The 23,888-nt window shown below is 34.9% G+C and overlaps 1 protein-coding gene across 2 annotated transcripts in view; it reads right to left on the bottom strand.

Annotated features, from left to right (window-relative positions):
* The window catches only part of LOC145674302 (uncharacterized), a 39,468-nt gene extending 20,676 nt beyond the window's left edge, over positions 1–18,792 (bottom strand). The window contains exons 1-3 of one of the 2 annotated variants that reach the window (XM_081744164.1): positions 18,638–18,792; positions 10,383–10,504; positions 2,488–2,941 (exon numbers count right to left, since the gene is read on the bottom strand). In XM_081744164.1, the coding sequence (XP_081600290.1) occupies positions 2,488–2,941; positions 10,383–10,504; positions 18,638–18,791 (730 nt within the window). In that variant the 5' untranslated portion in view covers position 18,792. Of the gene's footprint in view, positions 1–2,487; positions 2,942–10,382; positions 10,505–18,434; positions 18,553–18,637 lie in introns of those variants that run through there. The other variant, XM_081744172.1, reaches the window with a different exon arrangement.
* Positions 18,793–23,888: the final 5,096 nt, after the last annotated feature.

The following is a 23,888-nucleotide window of genomic DNA, read 5'->3' as shown; positions in this document are numbered from 1 at the left end:
TATATTTGAAAAGAGCCATCATAATGGTTGCGCGCGTGATTCATAGAATATGCTCTTTCCTACATTTATTTTCTCATTACTTCTTATCCGCTCTATCTGATGAAATGATATGCGAATACACAATTTACTTTATTAAACTCTATTGTTATTGTACTTTTTAACTAAGAGAGTGTATCAGAAGGAAATTCAAATATTTCGGGAGTGATTTTACATGAATAGTACATCAAACATGTGACATTTATATGTCGTATGAACATATATCTGAGGAATCTAGACCTTACGCCATAGCCACATTTCTTAGCTTTTCATTACAGTCGCGAAAACGCATGCCACTGTGGGGAATAATTGAGAAGCAGTGTTTGGTTGGCGATTGGTATGGAGCAGACAGGTCAGTGACGTGTTGCTGTTTTGGTTTATGTTAAAGTGTTGAATCATGCCAGCCGTTTTCACAAATGAAAAATGTGCTGGCATTAAGGTTGTTCATGATTACTGCAGTGGAAATAGCCACAGAGGACTACAAGCATCTTCGTAGAACTCTAAACATCCGTATGTTCAGAGAAAAGTACAAATCATTTCATACTGATTCCGGGCAGAATGTCTAGTACTGAAATTGCTTCGGAGAAAGAGTAGAATCCCATCTCAGACACGATATCAAACACGTAATTCTGTGGAACACAGCTTAACATCAAGTACCAGTCACATTGTACCTCATATCAAGAGTCGGGTTCCACATGGCTATGTGGAGAGTTTTAGTAGATGAGGAGCTACATCCTTATGATTTCCAAGACTTCAAAGCCATCAAGAGGACCACAAAGAGAAGCAAATGAAATTCTGCACATGGATGGTTAGGAATCAACATTTAATTCCGCCCTGACGAGGTTACACTTACTAGGAACAAACTCAACATTTCCCAAAATTGGCAAAATTAAGAGCAGAAAATCGGCATGCAATTATCACCAGCGAGAATTTCAATGAATGTCTGGTGTCCGTTGTTAAGGACACACCAACTGTGCTCACCAACTTAGAAAAAAACTCAATGAAGACAACTTCTTTGCCTTGCTTGAGACGTTACCAACTGCGCTGAAAGACCTACAGGAAAATATGCACGGAGCTCTAACCCCTCAACACAGAAATGACTTCATTTCTGAATCCCCGCTGAATGCCCACACTAGTGACCAGATATAACATCAGGGAATCGATGAAAGATGACGTGTACATGGCGAGACAGATACAGCAGAACAATTCATAACAGATCGGTGATGATCCAAGACGCGCGAAAGACAATGTGATATCTGTTCACATACGTACAGTCTTTTCGTCAACGTGCAGAAGTATCTACGTATATCTCTGGATAAATTAAGGATTTTTTAAGCATTTGCTATCTTCCCTCATGTCCTGAAATGTAGGCTAAGCATAGATACCTCACATGTCTGTACTTTTTGCTCGAAAACTAGGTCTCTCCGTTGTGTGTTCATGTTACATTTTTTGATGTACTACTCATATATAATTACTCCTGAAGTATTCGCATTTTCTCCTGGAACACTCAAAAGGTTGTTATAAGTGAAATTGCATGAAGATACATTACTGCACATAGCGTATGAAAATACATAATACACATAGCATACTTAAAGAGTACTAAATTTAAAGGAAGGAGATTTGACATCGACGCAACTACGAACAACTTTGAAGCATGCAATAATGCAATACGGATCAAACCACATGTGTAACCAGAAGTATATTTACAGTTGGTCGTATGCTTCATCATAGAGTGATAAAAAAGAAGATTCAAGTTATGACTGATACTAAATAGTGTAGTTCAATCTAATATCGTCCCAATCTATTTATTTACTTATTTACAAAATTTTTAAATACGGTCAAAAAGTCACTGTAAACTGAAAGTAAGGATCTTTTGAAGTGAACCACGACATACACTTTGGAAGGATCATCATGGTATTAGTCTAGTAGTACTTACGAAACCCACTTTACAATGAAATAGAACTTGGGACCTCGCGAGTATGAAACAATATCGTTAAACGTTCACTTCCCCTGACCTGCTAGGTATAGCAAGACATTATATAAAAGCGGTCAGCAAACGTTTCATGAGGTATATATTGAAGAGAAACAGAATGTACTCAGTTTCTTTTTAATGTCCTACGACTACGCTCATAGGCTAACGGAAACGGGGATGATGATAAAGAACAAAGTAATGGAATGAAGGAAGTGGGAGGAAACGAGAGAATCTTGAGAAAAACCAAACATACGGTTTTTAACCGACCGCAAAGTTCACTTGGCGCGAGCTGGGATCGAACCAGGGACCTCATGCGCCAGAGATGGGCGCTCTACTACTGAGCCATTATACCACTCGAAAATATGTTGTTGCGGTGTATGAGATTTAAGGTACACTTCTGATACCACGTGTCTGTCGTTGTTTATAATTGCCTTGATGTCAATACGCCTAACAAAGAAAGAAAAAAAAATCCACGTTACCTTCTTCTTTGTCTGTGTCATCTTTTTCTCTGTCTTTTCCTTTCGTTTTGGAACTTTTATTTTCTGCTTTATTCTCTTTCTTGGACTCTTTGGTATCTCTGTTCTCCTTCTTTGGTTCTTTCACGTCTTTTGATTCCTTCTTCACGTCTTTCACTTCCTTTGTCTTCCCTTCTTTCGATTCTTTCACTTCTTTGCTTTCTTTCTTCACTTCTTTGCTCTCCTTCTTCACTTCTTTCACCTCTTTAGTTTCTCTCTTGTTCTCTTTCGTCTCCTTGGTCTCTCGTTTCGTCTCCTTGCTCTCCTTCTTCGACTCCTTTGTCTCTTTGTTTTCTTTTACATCTTTCTCCTCCTTCACGCTCTGCTTCATCTTCTCCTTCATTATGTCAGCAAACTCTGATTCAGGAAGACAAAATTCCTTCTCGTCATTCGGAAATGGCAAGATTTCACTATCGTCCTTCAACCAGAAACAAAACAGAAACACTCAGATGAGAAACAATTTTCTACTGTTTTACACAGTGTGGCAATTAGGAAGCGAGATTGGATTCGTAAAAGATAAATGAACAACACGTGGAATCAACTTTCCTCAGTTTTTTCAAAGTAGGACCCCTCTTGTTTACACACAGATTTAGACGATCCAGTAAGTTATGGAATGACCCTTATCTACCTGGACTATAATGATATTCACGGTATATGTCACTGCTTTTTGGATGGGGAAAACATCGTCAGAAAAGCAACCCTTCAGTGGTACTTTCAATTTGGGAAAAAGAAATTACACGGAAGCATAGGTCTGGTTAGTATGCAGGGTGTGGTAACACACAAATACGTTCTTTAGGTCAAAAACTTATGAACTATCACTTAGTTGTAATTTTCAGAACTTCTACATAGAAGGCCCCAGTGATGTTCGGCCGATGGATACAAATTGCTGGGAAATAATTCCTTTGCTGTCTAGAAAACAATCAGAAGTGTCGTACTTTTATTTATTTATTCATTTATTTATTACTTTTGTTTGGCGAATTCTTATGGGTTGGGTTGAATCATGACTCTTCCATTTAAGACAGCACTTTTCCACTTGGTTTCCGGATCGTTTCGTTCTCTGCAATAACGTTTTGAAGGAAATTTGGCTTCCTTTCAGTAGCAGCCATCAGTTACTGCCAATGATACAATCTTTCCAGTTTCTGCCACCACTGAGCCATATGTGCCATTCAAAAGCAAGGCAACGAGAATAGCAATTGTCCCCTTAAGTCTTTTAGAACATTCCGATTTTTTTTTTCTTTCCCTAAGCATGCACAGAATTTTTTATATTCACCTTTTGTTCCTTCTTAAAACGCTGATGAAGTATCAAAACACTAGTTTGCACTTCGCCACGTCATGCGTCACATTGACGACCGGCCGAGCTCAAAATTTCTGCATGTGTTCCCAACACACACGTTAAGATTTATCACTATGAAAAAATTCCGTGCCAAAACCAACTTTACAGCAAAAAAGTCTCGTTTACTAAGTGCCTCACTGTGTATTTCTTTGTTTTCTATATAATAAAATATTTTCGAAAATCTGTTTCAAGTCAGAAAAAATATTAATAACTAAACTGGTGAAAAACTAAAACATGGCTTCTACGATCCATTCTCCTCTTGCCGACTTATGTAATCAAATTGCTTTTGTTAATTATTTCTATAAATTGAAGATATTTTGAATGAGAATTTTGCTGCTGAAACGAGAAGTACGTACAAACTTCAAATCAAAGTGTTTATGAATTAACGTTTCTGCAGAAAAATACTCACTAAAAAAGAAAAAAAAAAAAACGTGTCATATCTAGAAAATAACATAAGAGGAAACGGATTACGTTGTTGGTAATTTAGAGGTACAGAGCTATCTGGTGATCAAGAAACTACAAGATCTATTGCGTATCAGCAAAGGAGTAGTTTTTTTTTTTTTTTTTTTGTTTGTTTGTTTGTTAAATTCACATTTATATATACACTGGACGCAAGTAAAGTGAACCTACCAATCTAGACATGCAAAAGTCAGCTTCACTTCCTATACTGCATCATTCCAATCCTCTACTTCGGGACAGCATTACGGATTCAGCAAAACTCGACATGGACAAGTTCAAAATATGAAATGAAGTGAAATTACGTCCCGCAGTTATGCCGGCTAGGCTAAAGGAGACGGTGATTGATTAGAAATTAATGAAATGGTGGAATGAAGAAAGTGGAAGGAAACGGGAGAACCCCGAGGAAACCCAAGCACACGGTGTTTCTCCAACACAAAGTTCACTTGGCGGGAGCAGGGCTTGAATCCAGGACCCCATGTACCAGAAGTGAACGCTCTGCCATTGAGCCACCGCGGCTCCTGGACGCATTCAAAGCCAGTTATCAGCTTAAACAATTTATAGAACAAACTTAGCATTAAAAAGTACGACTGACATTATTTATTTATTTATTTGTGTGTTGCTTTTCATTATTGTTTGTGATATTTTAAATATTTTTTTTTATTATTATTCTTTCCTATCTATAGTAACGCACAATAATAACAGAATTAAAAGGAGATTTGGGAAAACGTGACTTTTACGAACGTGTAACTACAAGAAAGACTAACAAGGGTGCAAAGATTAATTTTAATAAACTGTTCAAATTTTAATAAATGAAGAACCAAACCATCTCTAAATTTTAAGAAAATGCGTTATAATATGGAGCAAAAATAACGAAAGAAATAAAATTATGGAAATAACAAGAAATTTTACATACTAATAACGACATAGACATAATTGTAAAAACAAAATGGGAGAATGAATGGATAAATTCACGAAAGGAGAAAGAACAAGAAACATCTTACACAACATAAAAGGCATAGAAAAAATAGGAAGATTAAACGAAGAAGTTACGGAATATGTATCGCAACATGGACCACTTAAGTCACATTTGACAAGATAGAGTACAATCAACTTCAACACATATAGGTGTGACAATCAACAGACACCTGAACATATCTTTTGAAATTGTGATAATTATATTACAAGCAATAAAATAACGGAAATGTGAAACGATCTAAGGACCGGAAACATAAAAAACATATTAGAGAACAATAAAAAATTAGAAAAAATTACAATAATAGTTAGATATATATATCAAGAAATTTATGAAAGGAGAAAGAAGAAGAAAGAAGAAACAAACAATGACTAATTTTACAATTATAACCAAAATATATAAGAGTGAAATCTGATAAGAAAACAAAATACGGTCCGAGGAAATCCGCGAGATTCAGAATAAAGTTTAGTGTTAATTAAATAGTGTACTTTTATATTTTAGAGATTTGTGTCGTGATGTAAAGATAAAGAAACCAAAATGCCTACAATAATGAGATGTAAATCAAATTAAACACTAAATTTTTGAAAAAATAATTGTAGGAAATTTAGAGAACCGATTTTCAAGTATATTCAGAAGAAGTATTCCTTATGTTTTCGGTGCCGACGATAATCACAAGAGAAAATAAATCCTGCACAGGAAATGTAACAAAGAAAATATATACACTTAAAAAGAAACAATATGCGAAGAACAAAAACGAGAAAAACTGTTTTACTCCTTTATTAATTTTTCTCTTTTCAGGTTCTGCCTCTTCGTATACTTTGTAAAATGTATAAATACACAAATAAGCAAACAAATGAGGAGCCTAGTATCAAAATCCGCCACATCCATTTCGATTAGTTTCGAAAAATCTCGCAAAACGTGCAGTGAAGCTCCATATACCCGCATACAAAGTTCCATATTTGAACTAGTTTTATTAGTATGAAATATTAAGCTTTTAAACAAAATTCTGTTTCCATGGAATTCCTTTAGATCAAACATAACAAGCGATATATAACTCAATTTCCGTATTAAAAAAAAAAAAAAAAATCGCGGCTTTTGATACTAGGCGCCTCAAATAATAAATAAAAGAAACAGGGCATGACTCAAATATTTAATGTCATGCTAAAAACACCAGCCTCACTTCACCTACTGATGTCTTTTAAAGCCAAAAAGAAGAGAGAGATGTTTAAGAAAACAACAGCAGAAGTTGCGTCTGCCATGAATAAGTCGATTTAGGATTTAGATTTCTGGGCTTTCGGGATCTATGGCCATTTAGCCCGTCACGTATGAGGAATGACGTCCCTCGGTGAGCACACTATCCGGTAAAAGGAAAGGAAGAAAGGATTGGGTATGGAAGGAAGCGGCCTGGGACCTATAAGTTAGGTAACAAACCGGCATTTGCCCTGTGTCAATGAGGAAAAGTCAAGGAAACCTCATTCAGGATTGCTAGCCTGAAAAAGTTCTTTTACACTTTTTCGACCGAGTGCCCCCATAAACAAGTCGAGAAGAACGCAGGGGGAAGTGGAGGCCAAAACAATAATTTTATTTATTTATTTATTTATAGTCAAGTGGGACTATTTTAAGATAGAAAGACAAAAAAAATCAGAATACAGTGACTTGAGATTTGTATTATATTTCATCATCTAAATGTCATACGAAGGTTCTAGAAAATAAAGACCGTTTAGTTATACAAAATGAAAAACGTAATATTTATTGGAAAAATAATTCTGTTACTATTTGAAGCTTCCCTCACTACCCTACATAATCTCTACCTTCATTTAAACACTTGTCGTATCTGTTAACGATTATCAGAACTCCCATGTTATACTCTTTTGGCCCCTGTTCATTAAGCCAGGTGGTCACTGCATTCTCCAGCTCTTCAGCATTTCTTAAATGTTTACCACCCAGAAACTCTTTCAGCTTAGGAAAAGGTGAAATTGCTAGGGCATTGTGGTGAAGACGCACAATTCCTCCAGAAAGCATTGGATGGCTCGTCGTAGTTTTCTTAGTCTCACAATAACGATACGAGGGCCGTGATGGCTCAGTGGTAGAGCGTTCACCTCTGGTGCATGAGGTCCTTAGTTCGAGCCCCGCTTGCACCAAGTGAACTTTATGGTGGACAAACACCGTACGCGTGGGTTTTCTCGAGATTCTCCCGTTTCCTCTTATTTTCTTCATTCCACCATACCATTCATGTCTCACCATAACCGCCTCCTTTAGCCTAGCCAGCATAAGCGTGGGACGTAAGAAAAAACTTAAAAATAACGATACGCATTGATCGTAGTGCCTTTTGGCATGAAATTCACCGAAGAACACCTCTACGATCCAAAAGACTGTTCCTAGGAGCTTCGTGTTGAAAGAATCTGTTTGCATTTTCTCGGTTTTTTGGGTAATGAGGGATGATGTCACTCAAGTGATTGACGCTTGCTCTCTGGGGTGAGGTGATACATCCAGATCTCATCACCAGTCATAATTCGATCAAGAAAGGCGTCTCCATCTGTGTGATAGCGTGTCAAGAATGTCAATGAGCCTATTCTCTGAGTTTTGTGTTGGTCACTCAGTTACCACGGAACCCATAGTGCACAAATTTTCTTGTAGCCGAGATGTTGCGACACAATTTTACTAAGAAAAGAGCAAGAAATATCTGGAAACATAGTGTGCAATTCGTCCAGAGTTACGCTCCTGCCTCATAAGTTCTTTTATTCGCTTCAAGTCTTCTGTGATGACAGATGGCGTTCAGGTCGAGTTTCATCGAGCACATTTGTTCGTCCATTATTGAACATTTCACACCATTTTCTCATTTCTTTCGTTTATTATATTATCACCATACACTGATTTCAGTTGCCGGTCAACTTCTACCGGTTTCACCTTATGAGCGTTCAGAGACTGAATAACAACCCTCACTTCACAGTCAGCGGGATTTTCAATCACCCGTTCATTTTGACCACCCTAACTACATAAGGGCAACTTCTTACAACCTCCAATCACAGCGTTATAAACACAGCTGTTACGAAAGCCAGTTGAACTGAAAAGAGAAAGAGGAGTGAGCTGCGCGGCGGAAATGAGCGAGCAGTCTTTTGTTTGAATGAAGTGGCCACCTGGCTTAATGAATGGCGGCAGAAGAGTTTAACATAGGAATTCTTCAGCTCGTGAACAGGAGCCCCAAATGTTTAAATGAAGGTAGTGGTTTTGTAGAGAAGTGAGGGAAGCTTCACGTATCTGGTCACGAGCTCCAATTAAACTTTTGTCGTATCTGTTTATAAATATTGTTTTTCATTACGTCTAACTAAACGGTATTTATTTTCTGTATGATCCTCGTATTTCGAAAGGGATTCTGCATTTAAAACAAAAACAACGTATCGTAATAGCCCCGCACTTGGAGCTATTATGAGACATGCTTATTACTCCCACGTGGTCTGTCATTATTCAAAATTAGTACTATGACAGTCCAGAAAATGACGGAAAATTTAACTGCATGCAGTTTTTGTAATTTTTAAAAAATATGATCTGCTCCGGTAAGAATTTATTTGTTGTTTTCTTTGTTTCCGTCAAGTTTCTCCCTTTAAAATTGAAAATTAATGTGATAAACACACAAAACTTTGAAGAACAGGCTAAATATTATTGATGGGACATAAATTAATTGTTTATATTATGTTATTTATCTGAATAATTAAACTTGTTTGATCTTTTGTAATAAGAACAAAAATTAGTACTTAAACAGAAAAGCAGTGCATTTCAATGGTCATAACAGCTGTCTCACAATAGTCCCGGGAGCTCTCTCAAAATAGTCCCATGACTTTGACAGCTCCTACTTCCCCACAGGCTGCTTGGCACAAAAATTTTTGGTGATTCTCGTTCTCCTTAATGCCTACTAACTGCTAATATTTTGACTTTTGGATTACAATGTATAGTTTAAGGGTTGTATTGAAAGTTTCCTGATAGAAAACATTTTTTTTTTTTTTTTTAATCAAAATGGAGGGTTTTGGGAGGGAATTTTTCTTTTATCGTTAGTCAATGCTCGAGAATGTATTTCATATATAGGTATAATAGATCACTCAATGGGCTAGCATTTAGTAATTTTCAAAAGTCGCCATTCATTTTAGGGGGTCTCACAATAGCTCCACCTGACCCTACATTCTAGGCATTACTGGCTTCTATGGCCTTAAGCCCGTCACGTATAATATATGACGTCCCTCGGCGAGCACACCATCCGGGAAAGGAAGAAAGAAAGGAAGTGGGCTGGGAGCTGTATGTTCTATCCCGCATTTGCCTGGTGAATGAGGAAAGCCCAGAAAAACCTCACTCAAAAGGCTGACCTGAAAAACCTATCACACCTTCTTGACTGAGTGTCCCCACCAGAAATCGAACTTGGGACGCTCGAAGAAAGAAAGAAAAAAAAGACTTTCTATACGAAGAAGCGTCTCAATTTTGAGTCGCCGATATTAAAACAATAACAATAATAAATAATAATTTAAAAAATAGTTCCCTTTCCATTTGGAAAAATCTATCTTTCTGAGTGTCAAAATCTAATAATAATATTTTTTGCCTCTTGCCTTCATCAAAACGGGATGAAGTTATATGCACGATTCATGCTATAGTAATGACTATATTAAAATATATATATTTATGAAAGATATTGGATGCACATTTGCACAATTATAAGATGCATTGAAAAAGAAAAATGAAATGAAACTTTTGAGTTTTACGTCCCACGATTATGCCGGTTAGGCTAAAGGAGACAGTGAGGATGAGAGATGAATGAAATGGTGGAATGAAGAAAGTGGGAGGAAACGGGAAAACCCTGAGAAAACCCACGCACACGGTGTTTGTCCACCGCAAAGTTCACTTGGCGAAAGCAAGGTTTGAACCCGGAACCCCAAGCACCAGAGGTGAACGCTCTACCACTGAGCCACCGCAGCCCCACATTGAAAACGGGAGCAGAGCTGAAACAATATCGTGTTAACATTTTTATGTTCTCAATGCAAGGTAGGAGCAACTTTTTCTCATGTCAAAGTATAATTCAAATAATAATAAATCCGTAAACTATAAACTTACCAAAGCTTGCATGTCATACATGGTATCCAAGTGGTCCCATATGGCTTTCGACGAAACATCTTTGTTAATAGAACTTCTAAATTTTTCCAATATGCACGCCATTTGAAAGTACTTGTTTACACCTAAAAAAAAAAAAAAAAAAAAAAAAAAAAAAATCAACATAATTAACACTATCAGTTAATACTACACAAATCAATTACTTCTGTGACAGATTAAAATCACTTATTTGCACTGATAAGTTCTAAATGAGAAACTACTCAATCAGTCTTCCAGCATAAATATTACTATACTTTACGTTTGACACACGATTCAGTTAGTGTAACGATATTTTGGACAAGAATTCTGCTTCATGTAATTAACTCACTAAGTTTCTAAACTCCTACCCTATTAAAATTATAATTAATAATTATAATATAATACCTAATAAATTTCCAGGAATTGTATAAACAACAATAATTAGACGGAATATTAAGCAACTATATTAGTCTTACACATTACTAATTTCATCCTTTATTTTGACTGTAATAACAGCAACACTTTATAATCCTATAATTAAACATAGAACCTTAATAAGCTCGTTTCATAACTTAGAACATGGAATCCGAACATGCACTTCCATGAAGAATAGGATCCTAATCTACCTTAAAAATAAATAAATAATGAAATAAAAAGTTTTCTTTGTTTTCAAACTTGTATTCGAAACATGCGAATCTCGCTTTTTACGTAATATACAAAGGAACGACTAGTTCCAAAACCAATCATCCAATGAACTACATGGCCAGTATCGAACTATATATAAAAATCGAAAACTATCCGTTCACCTCACTGTCAGGAGCTTTTCTAACTAATAAACATATTCGACGAACCTCGATGGTAGAACTTCCTTTGTCTTTCTGCGATGAGCTTTTGTAAGTCAAAAATTTTCTGCAGAATAAACACCTGTCATTGTTAAGAATACGCTTTACGCGACGTAAAAATCAGTTTAAACTATATTTATGCGAGTCATCTGTGCATTTAAGACATCTGCACATAGCAGGCATGTTTTTATACTTTTCTGTTGGCTTTCTTCTTCCTCTGGCAATTTTTCTGCACAGGTGCGGCAAATTTTCTGCATTACATCGCAGATCGCGGCATGTTCTGGTATGGGATGATGAACTACGTTCATTTAATCAAATACGTATCTTTATTACGCCTATCCAAGTGAAATAATTTTAAGAGCTGTTCCTGCATTCTTCGTTAGTAGCTCAGTGTACAATGAACACCAATAACTTATATACTTAAACGCACATGCATCATACCACATGCCCAACTAAATAAGATAGTACAGAGTGACTGATAAAACAGAGAAGGAACGATTCTTGAAATTACTTCACTGAAATAAATATATGGGCACAATAAGTTAAGAATAATGTATTGAATTGTGCTTCATTCAGTCACATTTTTTGAAAAACATGAAACGAAATGAAATCTTTCAGTTTTACGTCCCACAATTATGCCGGCTAGGCTAAAGGAGACGGTGATGATGAGAAATGAATGAACTGATGGAATGAAGAAAGTGGAAGGAAACGGAGAACCCCCCGAGGAAATCCATGCACACAGTGTCTGTAAACCACAAAGTTCTCTTGGCGGGAGCTGCAGCTGGGATTGAACCCGGGACCCCATGCACCAGAGGTGAACACTACCACAGAGCCACCGCCCCCCCCCCCCCCCCGTTTTTTGAAAGTATAAAGGAAGTGGGTTGCTCTTCGGAGGTCCCTTTTAATTAAGATAAATAGATAAATTGGCCTAAATAACAGTGATGAAATTTCAATCACTAATTCTTGTATGTCTTGCGAATCCCAATCTGATGATTAATTTCCCGGAATGATTTTGGCAACGAATTTTACTGGCATCGACTGACAGACATAAAATAAAGAACTTTGCGTCCTCTTGTACATATATATATATATATATATATATATATATATATGGGTAATTCCACGAAAAAGGGAAATTTTCATTTGGAAAATTTTTGTTCCGTTGATGGTCGCCTATTTCGATAAAAATATCACATGCACTTACTACTACTAAGTACATGTTAATTAGGTGTTCAGCAGAGCTGAATCTTATTGGTGTAGTAAATAAAAAATAATAAACTTTTCAGCACCCACGGAGTTGAGACCATAGGTCACGGAGTTGAGATTAGTTAACACGGAGTTGAAAATTGCTGTGGAGTTGAGAAACGTGATACATCTGGGTGATAAGTTTTGGTTTATAAGTGATTAAGCTTATAATTTACATAAAAATTGAAATAATTTTCCAATAGTTTTTGTAAGTTAGAATTATTCTCCTTATGTTGAATAAAATTCTAACAAACTAGATGACACGTAATTTGTTATACAAAAATACTCCAGAAAATACTGCAAACATATGAAAATATATCTAATGAAGGTTCCAAAATTGAGTACATATATATATATGAATATGTGACGTAAATAAGAAAAAAAGAAATACACACACTTATCGAATATTGAAAAATTATTGCGCTTTCAATATGTTGACTATCATATGAAGAGGACAAACTTTTTACATAAGCTTACGAAACAGACGAAGTAGTCACTAAACCTGTCTATTGTCTACTTCATTTGATTTCTGAGCTTATGTAAACCGTCTGTCTTCTCTGTGTGATCAAGTCAACACGTCGAAAGTGCAACACTTTCTCAACATTTGGTAAGTGTATTTGTATATTTGGTATATATACAAGGTGTTTCAAAACAATACACACATCGTTTGGGAGCTGATTCCTGAGAACCAAGGTAAGACGAAACGTATAGACAACTGGGTGCACAAGTGCTTCCTTTCGGAGTTATAGACTGCCGAAAACATGAAAAAAATGAACTTTAAAGGTCCATAGCTCCAAAACTATGAGACCTGCCGTAGTCGGGTCACGACTTCACTTAGGAACTAATATGTGCACTATCCAAAAATATGTTTCAGAATCCTGATGTACTCACGAAGCAATTTTTATAGAGGGAGTTGGGCTACGGGCCTATAATCTGAAGTACTCACCAACTACTTCTATAAAAGTTGTGGAAGTACCGCAAGATTCTGAAACATGGATATTTGGATAGCTCACATACTAATTCCTAAGTGAAGTCTGACCCGACTACGGTAGGTCCCATAGTTTTATGCTATGGACCTTTAAAGTTTATTTTTTCATGTTTTCGGCAGCCTATAACTGCGAAAGGAAGCATTTGTGCACCCAGATTGGTCTATACTTTTATCTTATCTTGATGTTAGGAATCATCTCCCAAACGTTGTCGGTATTGTTTTGAAACGCCCTGTATAATGCACACTAAATGACAGTGTAAGTCACTCATCATTTCTGTTTTCTTTGGATAATTCGATGTTCTGTTAAGTAGCCCTCATTTTCCACTCCAATGAAGGAAATGTCTTGAGGAAACAGGGAAGGGCTGTTCTAGTCTACACAGAATGAGAACTGCCAACGCTTTTAAACGTCAGGTTTAGTAGGCCAGGAGAAACTTCTCCCGATCAGCGTGTCGGCTCCTACGACCGTTGCGATGGTCTGCGCGATCAGGTTTCAGTACATCTCTACAGAAATGAGTTTTTCAATTGCCTCAGTGTGCGAAGTAAACACCATTAATTTTTGAGCTTCCACCGGGAAACAAACCCAGAACCACGCACGAAAGGCTAGCGTACTAGTCACTAGACCATAAACGAGCTTTATTTCTATCAATATATTGAAAGAACAAATATTTGGAAGAGCATGAGCATAACAAACACTATAGGATTATCAACTCCGTGAACTTGTCTCAACACCGTGGATTCCTTAGTTTTCAGATGGACATGGAGTTGAGAAAATCGAATATAATTTATCTTTACCGGCCCCCTTTTTAACCAGTACATGTGAGTAATTGTGTACGAATTTTCTACGTTAAGGCGTAGGTTCCTCAAGGGAAAGAAGGTATATACCATACAAATACATTCAGTAATAAATACCATGGTGTTGAGTATCAATTAATATACGCACCTGCTTTCCACACACAAAAATATTTTTCCTATAGCTTTTAACACATGCACACAACTTTTTCTGTTCTTCAGTCAAACATGTCTGCCTTGTCTTCTTGTGGGTGTTGCCAATGTGGACGACCATGCTATCTGTTGAGAGCAATGATAATTTTTTCTATTGCCATGGAGTTGAGACGAAATAGAGGTGACAAAAACGAAGCATAGTCAAGCTTTCGAAAATAATCGTTATAAAGGTTTACCTTCCACAAAACCGAAACATTGAAGTGTTCTCTTCCATTTAATTACCATTAAATGATGTTTGGTTTGCGACTTCAGTTGTAATTTATTGATTAAAATCAGTCAACTGTAGTCTGACAGCCCACGGTGTTGAGAAATTGGGTAATAATTAATTTTTTACGTATGTTTCGTGTTATATTTGCATACTGTTATACATGGCATACCTACTTTGTAACGGTTACTACCAAACAAAATAAAAATGAGGTGATTCTTTCTAGTAGTAGTTTGAAGAAATGCCCGTGACAGAAAATTTCCCTTTTTCGTGGAATCACCCATATATATATATTCGTGATTATGATCATATGATACCTACGCATATTAGCTCAAAACTCAGCAGTACTAATTATACATAAACTAGTACTGCCCCGCGTGTTACTACGGACATGCGAACAATAGTTTTAAAGATCTGGTGAAAAAATTAAAAACCCTTCCCTTCTTAGGATTCACATTTCGCAAAATCCTATATAATCTAGAGTCTAGAATGTAAGTAACGAGAACATTTAGCTATATAAAATGTCAAGGTTCTACACTTTGACAGTTTCAGAGATATGACGAAGGGAAAAAAATCGAGACCCTCGCCCCCACTATCCCCCTCAGAAGTCGTATTTTGCCAAACATTGTCTTATCTGCAGCCTAGATGCAAGGAGAATATTTACGAAAAATTCCAAGTTTCTGCGCCTGGCATTTCAGAGATATGGACAACGGAAGAATATCATCCCCTCCCAGACCCACTTCGAGGTCGTATTTCACAAAACCCCATGTTATCTACTGGCTAGGATTAAAGGGAAATATTAATACAAAATCTCAAGGTTCTATCCACAGTAGTTTCGGAGATCTGTTAATGACTGAATTAGTGTGTCAATGGATTTACTCTTCTATATATTTGTATAGATATGGATAAAAATAATCTTACAAGCTATTATTTCAAATACTGTTTACAATACAAGTGAAGTATTTCAAATTTCAAATACCAAAGCGTAAATAAATGCGTCCGTCCGATGTTGTTTTTATTTATGTATAATTGGTACCGTCAAGTTTTGAGCTAATGTGTGTGCGTGATAACTGGGAACAGGACTGGTTAACGAAACCATACAAAGAAATTAATTATCAGATTAGAGTTCCCCGAATACATATAAAGGTTAATAGCTGTCATTCTTAACAGAATGTGCCACATTTTATCTCTGTTAAAGTATAATGTAATTTTATTTTTATTTATTTATTTGTTTAATCACTTTCTCTTCTAAAATTTCATTCCCGCAACCGCATAATAATGCTGCACGACTATGTTGAAGCTCCTGTGTTATTTCATAAATAAATTTTGGTTGTTGATTTTTTTTTTCTCAAAACAGGACTATTTCTTGTGATTATTCCTAAAGAAAAAAATGTTGTACTGTCTTAAGATCTTGTTTGTATCTTATTATAATGCTGTTCCAATATTTATGAATTTTCTTCTTTACTTTGTAAAAATATGAAAATTTAAAAAAATATTCTTTTACCTTTTTTTACACTATGTAAAACTTGTACTTTTGTATTACACTTATGCTTTTCAATAAATGTTTTGGCAAACTTAAAATGATTGTAATTACTGAATGAACTGACAGGAATCATATCTATTAATGAAATACTAACCTTGAACTCCACTTAGAGGCCGCGGTAGCTCAGTGCTAGAGCGTTTATCTCTGCACCATGGGGTCTTTGATTCGATCCCACCTTGCGCCAAGAGACCTTTGTGGTAGACAAACACCGTATGCGTGCTTATTTAGGGGTTCTCCCGTTTCCTTCCACTTTCTTCATTCCACCATTTCATTCATTTCTCATCATCATTGTTTCCATTAGCCTTGCCGGCACATCCGCGGGACGTAAAACGTAAAGATTTCATTTTTTGAACTCCACTTAAGTACCCTATTATTAATTTGTTCGTAGATGTTTCGACTACTGCTTGTCATCGTCATCAGTACGTGCTAACTAATTAATATTTATATTGATTCGTGAGCCCATATATACTGTGAACTGTGCAAAACTATAGTAATACAAAGCCAAACTTTAAATCTATCTAACTCTGGTGTGTTATAAAAGAATAGCATATTATATAAATATCACAAATCGTAAGCACGTTATTGAAAATATCCGTGATGGAATGTATGGTTAGGATGTACGGGTCTTTCTGTGGAATTTGGAACTAGCGCCCAATTATAACTTCTATCGTCTTTTTCTAACCTTAAAATAGTTATTTGCAATTTTCACCAACTTACAGACTTATACCTTGACATAGTTACAATATTAAAAAGAGGGGTGTTATGTCATTTTTCATCTTTATAAAGCCCTTACATCCTTCATTTAAGGGTTAAGAGAAATAGTTTTAAAGGAAGACAGTCAGAGATTATGTCTGCTTTGAGCAAATCGCGTAGTTTTAAAATATGTCGTTAAATTTAGAAAATGATTTGCTATTAAAGGGTGTAGACATATTTACGGTTAGTTTTGAATGTCTACTGTGGAACATTCTTGTAGACATCACGTTCAGCGTGACATTTACATGCACTTGCATTTTGTGATGTATATTTTCGTAGATTTAATCAACTTCATTTCTTTTAATATTTTTAAATGTGTGTCAGATATGTATGATCAGTGGCATACGTAAAATGGGAGTTACCGGGTCTGGCAACAGTAGTTTATCGCCAGACCACACGAAAAATGCTCCAAAATATACTAAATTAGCTAAGAAACATACTAAATGAGGTTATAGGCCTATTAGATTAGATATGTTAAACCTTCAAAACAGGGGCGTGTAAACTTTTCCAGGAAATCGAAAAAAAAAGTATTATTTAGTTTCCCCCCCCAAATCACTTGGTAGTGACTGGCTCAAGCACTGGCTCCAGAGGCATTGATGAGGACGTGAACTTGCATTCTTCTGTGCAGAATCACTTTAGAGGAATTTAGTGTACGTACGTAATATGAACTATTGTGAAAAAGACACTAACCAACTTGTGTTAGGTGGCTAAAAAAAAAAAAAAAAAACATGAATGCTACCCAACCGAGTCAGAACAGGACCGCAGAAGGGGGACCCCAAACTGAAGCGAGGCGTGCGTCCATAGGGAGCAGGCGCGTCAACGACGATCGGTATACGCAGAAACGAGGATGGCGCAAAACATGGCATAATACACTTATTTTTTTTTATGTGTGAATTTGGAGGAAAACTAAATATCCTAATGCACTCTGAGCAACATAAATTTTCTTATTTTAACGATGTGAATCTCAGCTAACTCAATCAAATGAAGTTTTAATGACGTGGCAACATTAGGCTCTTTTTCTTTAACCACTGGCAACAATAACTGTGCTAAAATTTAACTAGAACACTAAAAATGTACTTCCACATATGTGCATAAAAAGAAATAATAGTGCTATGTTTCGTTTTCGACATTTCTAATATGGATGTACATTTCATTTCAAGCAATCGTTTAAGAGCACGCCTGAACACAAATAAAATTATTAAAAAGGTTAATTTACCTATAAATTTAATGCAAGACAAATTTCTCTTCATTCCTTCTATAATCATAACCATTTGATTTAAAAAAAAAAAAAAACAAATAAAATACAAGACGGGTGTTTTCTTCCCTTGTTTCAGTCCCTTACGCTATTACAGCAGCGTCGTTAAAATAAATTCAACGCCTAGGCCTAATTGTACTATTTTTATATTATCTTCTATGATACTATACAATAACGTTGCCAGAAACACTTTATCTTACTTACACGTTACGCATATTATTAATTAACAAGCAGTATTTCTTTTCTATCAACATAAATTTACAAGACCGGTAGTTGGGCCTCAATGCACAAGTTACCGAACAACGTACGCGGACATTTAAATCTTACTGCGTACATATCATACAGATATTGCGATTGGAATACTAAAGAACTACCGTGTTAATAGCTTATTTATATAACACACTTACCTACTGGTTTATGCCCATTCATGGCATAAAATAATTGAACCTCTGTGTCGACATTCCATTCGATTTCTTCTGTCACATTATTGTTTCCTTTATCCTTCACCGCCATGATGGTAAACTTTAGAAGCGTATTTTTGCAGTCAGCTGTTTTAAACATTAAGTAGAAAAAGAGTAACAGACAGCGATGTAAATTCTTATCTATAATACTTAGTTCAGGACAATATTTTCAAATAATGATGCTATTTTCAGTTCCTTGACCATTTTAAAACGAAATAACTATTCCTCATACTATCCCTTTTTATAGGAGCATAGTTATATTCATATATATATATATATATATATATATATATATATATATATATATATATATATATATATATATATATATATATATGAACTTCTCTTAGCAAGAAATGCACTCTTTACTGCCTTTGAAAGTGTTTCTTAAGGAAGGAGTTGCTTTATTTGATGCAGAGTGACTGTAAGAGAGTCAAGTATAACTAAAGCGTGTGGATATATGGTATCAAAAGTACAGTGCATAATACAAGAATCAACTTTAAAAAAACACACAAACCAATTTGTGCTTGTCGCCCACTAAATAACGCCATACCGAGTCAGGGCAGGAGCGCAGCAGAAAGCTGTGCAGTAACGTGGGGGTGGGTTTGTAGGGAGTAAATTCATAAGAACGGAAGGAATACATATAAGGGAGAGTAACGGGGAAAACACTTTATATGGCATAAATCACACGCTTTACTTGTGGCACACCTTTGCGACATTTTTGTGATCACTTTGGACGCTACCTTCACATAATACTTCACTTCATCATGCTTCCTTATGAAGTACTATTTGGGTGGTAAAAATTAAATTTTGTACCAAATATTTCTACTTTATTATACATGGGAGAGGTAAGATCCGATATATTTTGATTACTTATATATTCAATCCGATATATTTATTGGGAAATCATGCAATGTTGGGCATTAACCAATTAAAATCAATAACAATTGATCAATCAATTGATAGTAATTGCTCTGAAAATTAATTGCAATTTATTTCAATGGCAATTAATTTCAATTTATCTTTTGCCATTAACATCAATTGTAATTGAATTCAATCATGAAATTGGTAATTAAATATAAGAAATTGTTAATTGTTAATTGGTTACCAGGGAATTAAAACTTGTAATCGTTAATTGTTAATCATAAAGATGAATTAAAACGTTTAATTGTGAAATGCAATGGACAAATTGAAACATGCACTTGTTAATTGCAATCCAAGTCAGCAATTAAAAGTAAAAAATAAGAAAAAAAAATGTGTATATTGCGTTGTTCACTTGTCGTTATTATATCATATATTTGAAATAAGGTACTTATATGAAATGCTATATAACGGTCTTCTCATCACCCCTGAGAAAGAAGATGGAAAGGTAGTTTTTTGATATTATGTTTATGTTTCTATCCTCGGGAGGTCTCTATATGCCTTTCATGTACACAATTTACAGACAAAATATCAACTGCTAAAACAACGGCCAAGTAAATAGCGACTGCCGACCTAATATTTAATCATGTAAAATAATACATAGTAGAGTGTCAACATGGTTTCTTACCGGGGAGATCCACTACTACGAATCTAACTAACCTTACGCAGTTTATTTTGGACACCTGGAAACAGTTTTTCTATTGATGTAATATATACCGACTTTGCGAAGGCATTTGACAAATTAGATCACAACATATTGCTTAACAAATTAGCAAATTTGAGCTTATCAGAAGCGTTATTAACTCTAATTAAATCCTATTTAAGAGAACGTGTACAGTTTGTTACTTATAATGGGCTATGTTCAGATAGATACTTGATTCATTCAGGAATACCTCAAGGGTCTAAACTGGGTCCTCTCTTTTTCCTTTTGTTTATTAATGATTTGCCTGGCGTTATAAAATATTCCAAACGTCTGTTGTACGCGGATGACTTAAAAATATTTCGGGCAATAAATAATATGGAAGACGCAAAGAAATTACAAAAGGATCTTGACAGTTGTTACAAATGGAGTATTGATAATAAATTACAATTTAACGTTAAAAAATTTTGTTATTACTTTTTCACGACAGAATGAACCAGCTCAATATAATTATAAAATTTACAATGAAATATTACAAAGATCAACACAAATTAAGGATTTGGGTGTTACATTAGATACAAAATTAAAATTTAATCTACATATTGATAGAATTGTTAATGAATCCTATAAAGCTTTAGGATTCGTAATTAGAAATTCAAAGGAATTAAATAACGCAGAAGTGTTAGTTTAATTATTTAATTCATTAGTTAGAAGTAAATTAGAGTACGCTTCATTAGTATGGTCCCCCTGTTATGATAAGCAAATAAGGAAAATCGAATCAATACAAAAAAGATTTTTAAGGTATTTATGGTATAAGAGATTCAAAATCTCTGCGTATGATATGAAAGTTAACTATAGTGTTATCTTAAGGGAATTTAATTCTACGTCTCTGGTAAAAAGGAGGGAAATAATGCATCATGTTTTTCTATTTAAAATTATTAATGGTATTATAGTTAATCATGATTTTCTGGAAATGTTAAAATTTAGCACTAGTAGATCTTTAAGAGTACGATTACCATTTGTTATACCTAAATCTAAAACAACCTCCCATAAAAATTCACCACTTGTGAGACTGTAAGAAACATAATGATATTATAAAATCTGGAATAATCGTGGATTTTACGATGTCTTTGGAAAAGTATATAAAATTGATTCAATTGTTTTTGAACCCTGCTTATGTAATGTAATAATTATGTTATTGCATTCAAAAAAGAAAAAACTAGCCTGCATGAATGTTGCTATTTTAGACTTTTTTCTTTTTTCTGTTTTTCTTATATTTATTTTAATCTAATAGATTATTTAGCAATTTCACAATTGTATATTGAATTTGTATTCACCTGTTGTAATTGGAGCAATTGACTCTGTAATAGGTGTGTGTTAAAAATAAATAAATAAATAAATAAATAAATCATTTCCAGTTTCACAATTTATCATAACAGATCAAAAATGGTAATAAATATCGACAAAAATCGTTTTCGCAACCGATACAAGGTCTTAATCGTATCTTATCTTCAAAACTCGCAATACTACATCGAAACTGGAAGTGATTGCTGGAACATGCTTCCCTTATTTCTAATGAGAGGATATATACTACGTTTAATCTTAACTTGAAGGGCTTGCAAGATGCTGTAGTTTTGGCATAAATGCTTTTCGCCATGATTCACTCATATATCAAAAATAAACAAAATCGGTTTAGCGGTGTAGAAGGAATTAACAGTCAAACAATTTTACATTTCATTTATATATACCAGGTGTATTTGAAAACAGCTGTACAACATAATATATACCCAATTAATGTTGGTCATTAATCAAGTAAAATCAATCGCAATTAATTAATCAGTAATTGCACTTGAATCAATTGTAAATTACATTCAATTGCAATTGAATGATGGATTTAATTGCATCAATTGATTGGTTAATTGCAATTGATTCTCGTTGATTAATGGTCAATTGTAGTTAACAATTGATCACTATTTATTTCAACTGTTAATCGCAACTAACAATTCAATTTATAGATTAAATGTTAATTGTTAATTGGATTGAAATTTGCCCAACACTGAAATCAAATAAAACGTTCCTTCCATCGATTTTACAACATAAAACGGGATAACAGTTCTAGTTCCCCTAGTTCTTCCTGGAGTTTAATTAATACAGGACAATCACTAATAGAAAAACTTATCATTTTTATTTTACTTATTTATTCTCGACTAAATATAGGATACTATTACTATCTAAGGTTTACATCTCAGCGGGTAGAACCATTGTGTGATGTTGTAAATTTAGTATATTATTGCATAGTAGAATGTGATATAAACGTTAAATGGCATCAGGGACGGCTTTTAAATGTAGTCATAAAGTTATGTGCCTTACTAATTAATAGAAAAAATAATAGTTAATAAAAAATAATCACAAGGATTTATTGGGAATAAGGGAATCATGTATGGGAATAAGGAGCGGAACCGGCCAACTTCTTTTTTAGTTATTTAATTATAGTCTAAAAACCTGATTTATGTCCATGAGAGATTTGGCAACGTAAAGTAAGTAATAGTGTTTGATGTTATCCTTTGTTCAAGTGTTTTGGCTTGCCTTTTCCACGTTAGCCTGCACAAACACTTTTAACATGACGAAGAAAGCGTACTTTCTACCTACCTTCGTGCGACTAGCGAACGAAGAGAATAGGCAGGTGACAGGGAAGATGATGTAGGATGGAGCCTTTTGAAGAATCCCTGATTTTGAACACACCACACGATGAAAGTAGGTGTATGAGAAAAGATTTGCTAGTCGCGGAAGAAAGAACAACTCATATCGTTTCATGGGCGACATAGTTTTGCAATAGGTTTTCCACGATTTTTTTTTACGAGAACACTTATATATAAATTATTATGAAGAGAAAACAAAATACTTTCTTTGTGTAATGGGGATTTCGAAATGTAATTACATGTGTCTTTTTCAAGGATTTTGAAGAACGAATTAATATTCTTGAACTGCATTTTAAATTGATTTACCTCTGAAGTGTTATTGTGAAAGCAAGCATGTGAAGCCACAGAAAAATATATGTCAGGGTTAGGCTATAATAAATGATTATTATAAGATAGCAATAAATAACAGCCAATTGTCGTGTGTGTTAAGTATGTTTTAGGCAGAGAACAGTCACGGCAGGTTCAGTAAAGTCGGTTCCCGCTAGACTTGAGTAATTTTACTAATGTCACTCGTTTTGGAGGTTTCTTTTATGGGTACATAATTGGAAAACACGTTCTCCACATGGGATACCAGGGTCTACGTAAAACTGTAGATCTACGTCTTGGTGCTGAAACTGAATGGTCGAAGGAATTTTTATTTCCTTTACAAACGACTAAAATCAAACTAATAGTTGGATTTCAATGCACCATGTAAATATTATGATAATATTATTAAACATTATCATGTTCAGTGGCGGCGATTGGGCGTTAAAAGTGAGGGGGCATGATATGATGTGAATATGTGTATATCAATGTTACTGTTCCTGGTTGTTTCTAACATTTCGCTTGACGAAAGGTTGTATAACTAATAGGATACTATCTTTTTCAGTTAAAATACCGTATATCGTGTTTCATATTTAATTACGTAAACTGACAAGAGCAACGCACTTAGGTACTA

Source organism: Thermobia domestica, chromosome 2, assembly GCF_964235325.1.
Source record: "Thermobia domestica chromosome 2, izTheDome1.hap1.1, whole genome shotgun sequence".
NCBI lineage: Eukaryota > Metazoa > Arthropoda > Insecta > Zygentoma > Lepismatidae > Thermobia > Thermobia domestica.
This window is presented reverse-complemented; position numbering and strand designations above follow the sequence as displayed.